The sequence below is a fragment of the Ostrea edulis genome, chromosome 2, assembly GCF_947568905.1.
Source record: "Ostrea edulis chromosome 2, xbOstEdul1.1, whole genome shotgun sequence".
Classification (NCBI taxonomy): domain Eukaryota; kingdom Metazoa; phylum Mollusca; class Bivalvia; order Ostreida; family Ostreidae; genus Ostrea; species Ostrea edulis.
The window spans coordinates 24,967,482-24,979,561 of record NC_079165.1 but is presented as its reverse complement, the minus strand read 5'-3'; the positions used below and the strand labels follow the sequence as shown (position 1 = coordinate 24,979,561).

General features: G+C 35.2%; 1 protein-coding gene across 7 annotated transcripts in view; it reads left to right on the top strand.

Annotated features, from left to right (window-relative positions):
* The window catches only part of LOC125679689 (myotubularin-related protein 6-like), a 38,952-nt gene that overhangs the window by 24,641 nt on the left and 2,231 nt on the right, over positions 1–12,080 (top strand). For 5 of the 7 annotated variants that reach the window (XM_056156479.1, XM_056156480.1, XM_048919114.2 and 2 more), the window contains 11 exons: positions 1,036–1,190; positions 2,033–2,161; positions 2,457–2,597; positions 4,013–4,145; positions 4,656–4,765; positions 6,231–6,353; positions 6,703–6,956; positions 7,501–7,635; positions 9,468–9,594; positions 10,709–11,185; positions 11,938–12,080. The exon at positions 11,938–12,080 is cut by the window's right edge and continues 2,231 nt beyond it. In XM_056156479.1, the coding sequence (XP_056012454.1) occupies positions 1,036–1,190; positions 2,033–2,161; positions 2,457–2,597; positions 4,013–4,145; positions 4,656–4,765; positions 6,231–6,353; positions 6,703–6,956; positions 7,501–7,635; positions 9,468–9,594; positions 10,709–11,185; positions 11,938–12,080 (1,927 nt within the window). The remainder of the gene's footprint in view (positions 1–1,035; positions 1,191–2,032; positions 2,162–2,456; positions 2,598–4,012; positions 4,146–4,655; positions 4,766–6,230; positions 6,354–6,702; positions 6,957–7,500; positions 7,636–9,467; positions 9,595–10,708; positions 11,186–11,937) is intronic. The other 2 variants (XM_056156484.1, XM_056156483.1) reach the window with 1 other exon arrangement.

Here is a 12,080-nt window from a genome sequence, read left to right as displayed (position 1 = left end):
GTGAGCTGATGCCCTTTTATTAGCTCACCTGAGCTGAAAGCTCAAGTGAGCTTTTCTGATCGTCTGTTGTCCATCGTCTGTCCATCTGTAAACTTTTTACATTTTTCGACTTCTTCTCCAGAACCACTGGGCCAATTAAATCAAACTTGGTCAAAAGCATCCTTGGGTGAAGGGCTTTCAAGTTTGTTCAATTGAAGGGCCATGCCCTCTTCAGAGGGGAAATAGTCACAAAAATGCAAAAATAGGGTGGGGTCATTTAAGAATCTTCTTCTCAAGAACCACTTAGCCAGGAGAGCTGAAATTTACATGAATGCTTCCTGACATAGTGCAAATTCAAGTTTGTTAAAATCATGCCCCCCCCCCCCCCCAAATTTACATGAAAGCTTCCTGACATAGTGCAGATTCAAGTTTGTTAAACTCATGACCCTGGGGTTAGGATGGGTCCACAATAGGGGATCAAAGTTTTACATAACTAATAAATAGAAAAAAAATCTTTAAAAAATTTCTCCTTAAGATCCATTGTGCTAAAGAAGTTTACATTTGTACACATAGTGCAGATTGAAGTTTGTAAAAATCATGGTCCCTGGGGGATCAAAATTTTACATACAAATATATAGGGAAAATCATCAAAAATCTTCTGAAAAATCACTGGCCAGAAAAGTTTACATTTACATGAAAGCTTCCTGACATAGTGCAGTTTTGTAAAAATCATGGCCCTTAGAAGTAGGTTGGGGCCACAATAGGGATCAAAGTTTTACATGCGAATATAAAGGAAAAATCTTTAAATATGTGCCAAGGTGACTGAGGTGAACGATGTGGCCCATGGGCCTCTTGTACTGCTGTCCTTTCAGGTGGCATGTGTTGCTTTGATCATTCTGTTTTCTCATGTATAAAGAAAAACCACAACAGCAATATCCATGAATTTTTGGAGAAACACGAAATAATGAATTAACTCCAAGTGTAAGGCTGTCTATGGCGAGACTGTGTTCTCATTTGTTGTACTAGATCGTTGATGTTTATCTATTTCGTTTCCAGCAGACATAGAGAAGCTGTATGCTTTTGTTTTTTCGTCGGCGGACGGAACAGAGAAGTCTTTTGGTTGGGATCTTTATGATGTTCAGTCTGAGTACCTGAGGATGGGTGTCCCGAATCAGCTGTGGTCACTTTCTAACCTAAACAACAAATATGAGGTATCAAAACAAGACAGCATATCCCATCATAGCTATAACACATATCCCATCATAGCTATAGCACATATCCCATCATAGTTATAGCACATATCCCATTATAGTTATAACACATATCCCATCATAGCTATAACACATATCCCATCATAGCTATAGCACATATCCCATCATAGCTATAACATATCCCATCATAGCTATATCACATATTCCATCATAGCTATAACATATCCCATCATAGTTATAACATATCCCATCATAGCTATAACACATATTCCATCATAGCTATAACATATCCCATCATAGTTATAACATATCCCATCATAGCTATAACATATCCCATCATAGCTATAACATATCCCATCATAGCTATAACACATATTCCATCATAGCTATAACATATCCCATCATAGCTATAACATATCCCATCATAGCTATAACACATATTCCATCATAGCTATAACATATCCCATCATAGTTATAACACATATCCCATCATAGCTATAACATATCCCATCATAGCTATAACACATATTCCATCATAGCTATAACATATCCCATCATAGCTATAACACATCCCATCATAATTATAACACATATCCCATCATAGCTATAACACATATCCCATCATAGCTATAACACATATCCCATCATAGCTCATTCTACGGTCAACATAAAAAGGAGAGATAACTCATGATACAGCCAACTAAAGGAAAAAAAAAAACCTGTCTGCTCATCAAAATTTGAAATTTTTGGCCTGAGAAACTATTAATTTTTTTTTTGGCCCAATGCTTGGTAATCATTTAATGTCATTTTGATTGAAATGCATGTAAACAATTTTTTACTAGCTCTGTGATACGTACCCCAGGCATCTATATGTTCCGAACTGCGCCTCCACTCCAGTCATCCTCGGCAGTTCCAAATTCCGCAGTCGCGGACGACTTCCTGTTTTATCGTATTTCCACAGTAAAACTCAGGTAACTCAGTGTGATCTGTGATGTAAAGTTGTTTAATGGCAGTTGTCAAACATTTTGTAATTTAGATTTCCCTCTCTGATTGGGGATGAATTTCTGATATGATGTTAATTCAATGTTGTTTTTTTTTCCGAATTGCCGTTTACTCTTTAGATCCTGAAATGTGTGCATAAGATTTCCTGCTTGTCTATTATTCAACTTAACATGTTTCTGTGAACAAAATCATTGTCAAATCTTCCTTTTAACATTCGTCAATGTTGTCAGCCTCTTTCTGAATTTAAGAATGTTTCTATTGCAGGCAGCCATTTGTCGATGTAGTCAGCCTCTCTCTGGTTTTCGAGCTCGCTGTCTGGAGGATGAACAAATGTTACACTGCATCCTGAAGTCTAACCCTAACCCCAAGTCAGAGTTCATGTATGTCGTGGACACCAGGCCCAAGGTAAGACTGCAATATAGGGGAAGTAATTTGTGTTTTAAAAAAACATCTATCTTATCAAGTGGTGTGTGGTAAAATGTAATTTATTTAAATATTACTCATATTCATTTTGTATATTTCAATTCTTCCTCAGATATTAAAAACAGATTAAAAAATGAGAAAATAATGAGATATTTTCAGAAGTTTAATTTAATTTAAAATGCTTTGGTTTTTCCTTTTCGTTTTGGCATGTCCATGTTGATTGGAAAAGTAGTTTTTGGTAAAAAAAAAAAAAAAATAGAATTAAAAATATTTGACTAATTTTTAGATTCATTGTGCACTCTACAGTGGTTAAACTGCTGATTCATTAAAATTCAAGTCAATTTGTGCAAGTAATTTAAAACTTACTGACCAGATTTGGTTGGTTGTAAACTGTTTAACGTTTCGCACGAGAATCTGTCACTTATATGGAGACGTCACCATTGCCGGTGAAGGGCTGCAAAATTTAGGCCTATGCTTGGCGCTTACTGCCTTCGAGAAGGGCTGGATCTTTATTGTGCGACACCTACTGTGACACGGGACCTCGGTTTTTGTGGTCTTATCTTAAGGACCACCCCATTTAGTCGCCTCTTACGACAAGCAAGGGTACTGAGGACCTATTCTAACCCGAATCCTCATGGGAACTGACTAGATTTTTAAAAAATATAAATAAAGCAGTAAAACAAATATTTCCCATAGGAAGCAATGAAATTAAAACAGGCCATGTGTCCTTTTGAGTATATTACAAACAGAAAACTGCCACACCCAAATTTTTGTCATTGACTAAATTTTCTCCCAATGTTTATAGATCTTTTCTTTTTTATCTGTCACTCCTGGAAACTATAATTGCTGAAAATTGTTTAAATGTGTGGTAAAACAATGATGGTTTATAATGCATTAACTGTTCCAACTTACTCTATGTCAGATAAAATAGTAGGAAGTGCCTTCATTCCTTATCATTTAATGTAGTGTACTTGTAAAATCAAATTCGATGTAATTTTATGATCTATTCAAAGAAAATTTTAAAAAAATTGTGACACTGAATATTTTTACTGTTCTAATAAAACAGGAACAGAGGAGCAAATTGTATTGTGACATCATCTTTAGGATTTCGTATATTTACATACTTAACGGCTACTTCGTTTATTTTACATAAAGGATGTTTAAAGTTTGTTGTCAGAACCCTTGAAGGTATGATCACTACCTATATTAAACATCTTAGGTTTGATGCACTGTCGGAATTGAGAATCGAACTCAGGCCTACCAGTTGCAAAGCGAGTGCTCTAACCTCTAGGTTACCATGATGAGTCAAATGAACCAATCAAAGTGCATTTTGCAAGTGGAATTAAATGACAACAAAGTGAATACGTCGCTTTAAGACAATGGTTTTTGTATTACAGATAAATGCCATGGCGAACAAAGCGGCAGGTAAAGGCTACGAGAATGACAACCACTACACCGACATCAAATTCCAGTTCCTGGGAATCGAGAACATTCACGTCATGAGAGCCAGTCTTCAGAAACTTCTCGATGGTAAAGGGAAATAACTCCTATAATTCCTATGTATGATGACTCGGTGTGGATATAGGCAAATGATAACCGTGATGTGGAAAGGGAAATAACTCTTATAAGTCTAATGTATCATGAATTGTAATCTAATTCTACAATGAGAAAATTAAGTTACATTGGAGTCACTGTGACTGGAATTTCAAATGTTTTAATGCAGCCTCACGGGTACTTAAGTTTCATCATGTGACATGAAGAAGTGCACAATGTCAGGCATTTTGATTCCATGTTTAAGATGTTTCAGTCTGCTGTTGACAATGTTGTTTTGTATTTCAGTCTTTGAGTTTAGGACCCCTCTCCTCTTTTTTATGTCATCCTTATTTATCTTTGATCATTGTGTTATTTCAGTCTATGAGTTGAGGAACCAGCCAATGTTAGCATTTTACATCTTTGATCAATGTGTATGTGTCACTTTGTAAATTGAACCCTCGATCCCCTCTGATATCAGTCTTATGATCTTTGATTCGTGTATTTTAGTCTGTGAGCTGAGGAACCCCTCAATGTCGGCCTTCCTTCAGGGCCTGGAGGCCAGCAGCTGGCTCAAACACATCAAGGCAGTTATAGACACTTCAGTGTTCATAGCAGAGGTACAGTGTATTTTATGTGACTAAGCAGCCTGAATGTAACTGTAAGTGAATTTAAGGTACTGTATGATGCAGTGTACTTTTAAAGGAATAAATTTCAGTTTTGAAAATACGTGATGTAAATGAAGATATGAATTGTGACGCTTCACGTTAGCGCATCTTGAAAAGTATGCTGGCATGAAGCATCGCAGTGAGTACTTCACACAAAACTATACTCTTTATACGTCCGTCGAAGATGGGATGTATTATGGTATGGCGTCGTCCGTCCATCTGTCCAGACCTTGTGGGCAGGATACAGACTGAACCGTAAGCTCCAGGATATTACAAGTTGGTATATTTGATCACCACGATGAGAGGAAGATGCCTATTGTTTTTCAAGATCAAAGGTCAAAGCTGTAGTATCACTTAGTAAAAAACCTAGTAGGAAAACCTTGTGGGCAGGATACAAACCGAACCATAAGTTCCAGGATATTACAACTTGTTATATTTGATCTCCATGATGAGAGGAAGATGCCTATTGTTTTTCAAGGTTAGAAGTCAAAGGTCAAGGTCGTAGTATTACTTAGTAGGAAAACTTTGTAGGCAAGATGCAATCCGAACCGTAAGCTCCAGGATATTGCAACTTTGTACATTTGATCACCATGATAAGAAGAAAATGCCTATTATTTTTTTCAAGGTTAGAAGTCAAAGGTCAAGGTCGCAGTATCATTCAGTAGGAAAACATTGTAGGCACTGAAGTTTAAATCCTTTGAGAATAATGGGCAAAATCAAAAATTCATTGTTTGGTCAGAAATGAAAGTGTAGTACATGAATGTCACTATAAATGTACATTTAGTTGAGAAGTTAATTCCTTCCAAAAAGTCATGTAATTGATGTCAGACAACAGAAGCTTATGGGACTTTTTACCCCCCCCCCCCCCCCCCCCCCCCCCCCCCCCCCCCACACACACACACACACACACTGCTTGAATTCATATTTATATCCAACATTGATCTTTTGATCTTGACCCAAAGTGCATCAAACACCCTTCTGAATTCTAACAGTAAATTGAAAGCTACGTAATGAACCATTTTGATAGATGATGTATACAGAAAAAACATGCATATTTTGATTAATTATAAATATAGTGAACTTATTGGACATAACAAATTATATTTATAATTCATCAAAATACGCATGTTTTTTCTGTATCCATCAAATATCAAAATGGTTCATTATGTAGCTTTCAATTTACTGTTAATGATATTTTTTAAAACTAGGATTATTGTCAGTTTTAAAATTGCCCATATGATGCAAATTTTGGTATCTTAAAATTTTAAAAGGAACTCAAAAAAGTTATTGTCATCCAATCAAATGCCTAGATTTTTCTCTACAGTAGGACATGAAGGGATGTTTTTATGTATTAATGGGTCACATACTGTTCAATATGACTGATGCTATTGTCAGAAGCATGTGGTGTATATTTCAGGCAGTGAAGAATGGTAAGAGCGTCCTGGTTCATTGCTCTGACGGCTGGGACAGAACGGCACAGACATGTTCTCTAGCCAGCCTGATGTTAGATCCGTATTACAGGACCATACAGGGATTTCAGGTACTACACTGACACAGGGCCCTATCCGGTTTTCTGTGCTTTATGTTGTAGCCTGCACTTTTTAAATAGAATTTGGCTTTTCTTATGAAATATATTTAGGCTAAGGATTCACTGCAGTGCAAAGTTAATGACAATGAAATTAAGAAGTTGAAATCATACATGTATTTTTTTCTCTAAGAATTCAAAGTATTTTTTAAAGAATACAATTTCCTACATGTAATTATGGAGGGGAAAATTGTATATGAAAGAATATTATCTAGTCAGTTTCAGTTTTGGTACTTTTTCTTTGATGTTAAGGCCCTGCTTGAGAAGTCAGTTTCAGTTTTTCTACTTTCTCTTTGTGTTGTAGGCTCTGATTGAGAAGGAATGGCTGTCGTTTGGTCACAAGTTCACAGACCGTTGCGGTTTCCTAGACACCCCCGATAATAAGGAAGTGTCCCCGGTTTTCACGCAGTTCGTGGAGGCAGTGTGGCAGTTGATGATGCAGTACCCCTGTGCGTTCCAGTTCAACGAACGCTTCCTTCTGACCATTCATGACCACGTCTACTCCTGTCAATTTGGGACATTTATAGGGAACTGTGAAAAAGATCGACTTGACCTTAGGTAATGTTAGGGAACTGTGAAAAAGATCGACTTGACCTTAGGTAATGTGCCAGGGGGAATATTTATAGGGAACTGTGAACATTCTCTGAAATGTATGACCATAAATTTTATGTAGCTTTTCACTATTCTTTATACTAGTAAATCAAAGAAAGCAAACCTTTATAAAGACTAATTTTGCATTTGTTTAATTACTACATACATTTATTTAGTAAATGTGTTATTAAATACATTTATTTAGTAAATGTGTTATTAAATACATTTATTTAGTAAATGTGTTATTAAATACATTTATTTAGTAATTGTGTTATTTAAAAATACATTTATTTATTAAATGTGTTATTAAATACATTTATATAGTAAATTATTTAGTAAAGGCCTTTTGGGCATAGTTGTGATAGTCTCTCCATAAAATTTAGGTCCCAATGTTGTCCTTTGCTTGTTTTGAATTTATAAATTATTTATTAATGATATGCGTTCTGAATGCATTGGACTTAAACTCCACTGGCAGTAACCCGTTGATGTTCATTTGTGAATTTATTTGTAGACTAAATGAGAGGACATATTCTTTGTGGGGACACCTCAGCATACACATGTCCGAGTTCTTAAACCCTTTGTACAGGAAGGAATATGAAGTCACCCACCCCACACTATCCCCCAACACAGGATCTCAGTGCTTCAAGTAAGTCTCAAGCACTAGATCTCAGCAGTTCAAGTAAGTCTCAAGTACCATATCTCAGCTATTCAAGTAAGTCTCAAGCACCATATCTCAGCTATTCAAGTAAGTCTCAAGCACCTGATCTCAGCAATTCAAGTAAGTATCAAATACCATATCTCAGCTATTCAAGTAAGTCTCAAGCACCATATCTCAGCTATTCAAGTAAATCTCAAGCACCTGATCTCAGTGCTTCAAATAAGCCTTAAGCACATGGTCTGGATTTCTCAACAAAACAAAACACACCTCAAATCAAAGCTTGGGTCTTAAGTTTGAGATTTTGCTAAAATTTAGACTGCTGCAAAAGATTGATTGATTGATTAATTGCGGGTTTATGCCATTTTGGCAATATTTCAGCCATTTTATGGCATTCTCTAATAAAACTCAGACTTAAGTTTGAGATTTTTTCGAGAAAGCCTGATCTTGGTGCTTCAAGTAAATCACGCTGACAAGCACTTGATCCTGGTGCTTCAAATAATCAAAATTCAGATCAACGTTATGGCATTGTAGAGAAAAGTCGGCAAAACTATATTCGGCAGAGAGTCCCATAAATCTCTCAAAAATTAGTCCACTGTAACGAAGATTAGTCCTGACATGTAAACATATTTTTTATAATTCAAAAATGCATATTAAATTTCATCTTAAAAATATCAAAGCAATGTAAAGAAAAGAAAAAAAAAAGTCCAGAAAATAAAAAAGCAAAGACATTCATTCAACCATGAAACCAATTTTTACAATTTGGGTTAGAATAGGTCAACGGTAACAAAAGTAAAACCTTATCTGTGTGTACTCATTAGGTAACCACATGTCAAATTTCAAATTCCTTAGTTATAGCATAGTTGAAAAAAGTCTAGAAAACTATATTTGGCACAAAGTTCATACATGTAAATCTCATAAAGATTACTCAACTGTGACCAAACTTTAAGCTGTATGGTCCATGTTCATCTATTATTTTTTGTACAAAATTGCTTTAAAGCAGATTAATTAGTTTTTAAAGTTATCAACTTTCCCTTAAATACATGCTTGAAAACATATGCATGTAAAGGAAAACAGTGAGAAGATTATTTAAAAAGTAAATATAGAGGGTATGCATAAATTAAATTTGCTGCTTGTAGAGTCTGTGAGGCGTCTATAAATAGCCCCATGCACATCAAGGGAATCCCAACATGATGTTTATAACTTAGATGCAACTTTTAAATTTAGGTCTGAAAGAGCGTAAAACAACAAATTACTAAGATATATTTGATATTTTTATTTCTCTTTAACTTAAAGCATGGCATTTTAGTAACAAAATACACAGCTTTACACAGATAAGACCACCGATGATCTCTGACCTCTGAAAGTCTGAACTGGAGTCGTCACTGTCACTTGATTTGTGCAGTAGAAATGGCCAAGTGACGGTTGTTTGTAAACACTGATTTAAAATTTAAAATTCTGGTTAAAACAGGTGAAATAATGTATGACATGTTGTACAGCCTCATAAATACATGTGCAATGATTTGATAGCATTTTTAAAAGGTGGAAATATTTGGACTATACAACTTTTGAATTAAACTTGGTTTGTAAACCACATTCTAAATATCAGCTTCTTACCTCAAAGTATGATGAAAAAAAGTGCAGAAAACCCAAGTGTGAGAGACTATCTGACAGACAGGGGGACAAACTGACTGCAAAAGGAAAACTTGTAGTCCCCTTCGGTTTTACTGGTGTCTGTACCACAACCAGCAAACTTTTAAAACAGCTTTGAACTTGTCCCAGTGATATGCAGTTTACAGAGATGCACACGTTACATTTGCTAGGTTTTGGAAGGGTATGTACCATCGGTATGACGTGGGACTTCACCCTCGGGAACAGATTGCAGACATCCTTAGCGCGGCTAAAGATCACACGGACTCGCTGGAGGACCACATCATACTTCTGGAGAAGGTAAATAGACATTGAATCTGATGTAAAACTATTTAATCCGATGTAAAACTATTTAATCCGATGTAAAACTAGACATTTAATCCGATGTAAAACTATTTAATCAGATGTAAAACTGTTTAATCAGATGTAAAACTAGAAATTTAATCCAATGTAAAACTATTTAATCCAATGTAAAACTATTTAATCCGATGTAACACTATTTAATCCGATGTAAAACAAATTAATCAGATATAATACTAGACATTTTATCATAAAACTAGACATTTAATCCGATGTAAAACTATTTAATCCGATGTAAAACTATTTAATCAGATGTAAAACAAATTAATCAGATATAATACTAGACATTTTATCATATGTAAAACTAGACATTGAATCAGATGTAAAACTATTTAATCCGATGTAAAACTATTTAATCAGATGTAAAACTAGATATTTAATCAGATGTAAAACTAGACATTGAATCAGATGTAAAACTAGACATTTAATCAGATTTAAAACTAGACATTTAATCAAATGTAAAACTAGACATTTAATCAAATGTAAAACTATTTAATCAGATGTAAAACTATTTAATCAGATGTAAAACAAATTAATCAGATATAATACTAGACATTTTATCATAAAACTAGACATTGAATCTGATGTAAAACTATTTAATCAGATGTAAAACTATTTAATCAGATGTAAAACTATTTAATCAGATGTAAAACTAGATATTTAATCAGATGTAAAACTAGACATTTAATCAAATGTAAAACTGGACATTTAATCAAATGTAAAACTAGACATTTAATCAAATGTAAAACTAGACATTTAATCAAATGTAAAACTAGACATTTAAGGCCAAAGAAAATGAATCAAAAGTTTCTCAGACCTCGCCGCATCCATTGAAAAAGTACGACGTGGAAGTTTTTTTTGGTCACTAGTGGTCCGAACTTTGGTGTTTCATAAATGTGTCCTGTTGGATGATGATAATCCAATAACATGTCTAGATTAAGTGAAATGTCAAGGTCACTGGATACCGTATTGTTGGTGTCATGTGACCTATCACTCGCATTTTCTATGCTCTAATTATTGTCATGATTAGTCACGCTTGATTTTTTTTATATAGAGAGTGACACAGATCTGTCGGATGTTGGGAAAATCAGAGGACGCAATCCAGAAAAAACTGAATGGCGGATTATCAATGGAGTCACTAGACAACCTCCGAGAATCCATGGATAATTCTATCACAGAAAAGCAGGAGAAATCCGAGAAAATCCCCATTAATGGAGAGTTTGATATCAAACCAGATGAAAATTCTAAATCAAAGGACATCCAAGATCTCATTGACATTAAGAGTGACAATGAGTCCGGATTCGATGAGTCCAGCTCCCAGTTGTCAAAATCAGGTCATGGTGACCTGACTACCACACAGACAGGTATAGAAACTGGTTCCCTTGATTCCAGTATGTGCTCGGTGGGGAGGGACCAGCTAAGCTTGGACCTGCTTGTGTTTGAGATGAACAGTGTTGCCATAGATTGGAAATCATTTCGTAATGTACACAACTGTAGCTGTGCATCTCCATTTAATAGTTTTACAAAAAAGGCAAGGCATCTATATACATGTACCACTTCTAACCATCTATAAGTACTAGTACTGACAACATGTATGTCACCTTTTATACAAAAGTACTGGTACTAACAAGATAAACACACCGTATAATGGGTATTTTCTACAGTTGTCCATTTTTTGCAGAATTTTCTGGATAGGAAAAATCCGCAAAAATTACAATTGCAAAATATATATACCTGCATATAGGTACATAAAGGTATAATGCAACCGCAGAAATTAGAAGTGCAGAATATAATTTGTTACCAGTTATGGATTAAATAGTAAAAAACTCCAACCACAGAAAATACCCATATCACCTATAATCTCCTAGATGTACTGTTACTGACAACAGATCTCTGGATGATCTGTAAATTTACCAAACCTAAATCACCGCTAACCTTCTATGCCAAAATATTGTCACTGACCTTTGTGTGCTACACCTTGAATTCCATGCATGTAACGTTAGTGCTTATGTGTTGTGAAATCAACATTTTCTCTGGGGCCCCTTTGAAGTTGAAATGTGTAAGAAGGAAAGATGTGACAGTTTTGATCAGAACGACTGACCTTTATCACTGTAATGTAGAGAAACCTGTCGTTAAAAAAATATGGTATCAGTGTTTAATTGTATAACAGAACAATGAATCTATGAAAATTATGACCCACAAACATTTTATACCATAACAACACTCTCTTTCAAAATGTACTTGTATATGAGCCAGGTGTATTTATGCTTTTTGTTTTTTCAGTTCCATTGCTGGAAATGCGGTGAGGTGTTTTGTATGCGATGCATCACCAAAAATATCCCCCTGCCTGGCCACTCTTCACGGCGCCCTGTTCCGGTCTGTCGACCATGCTATAAGGAAATACGACACTCGCCTTCCATGGAATT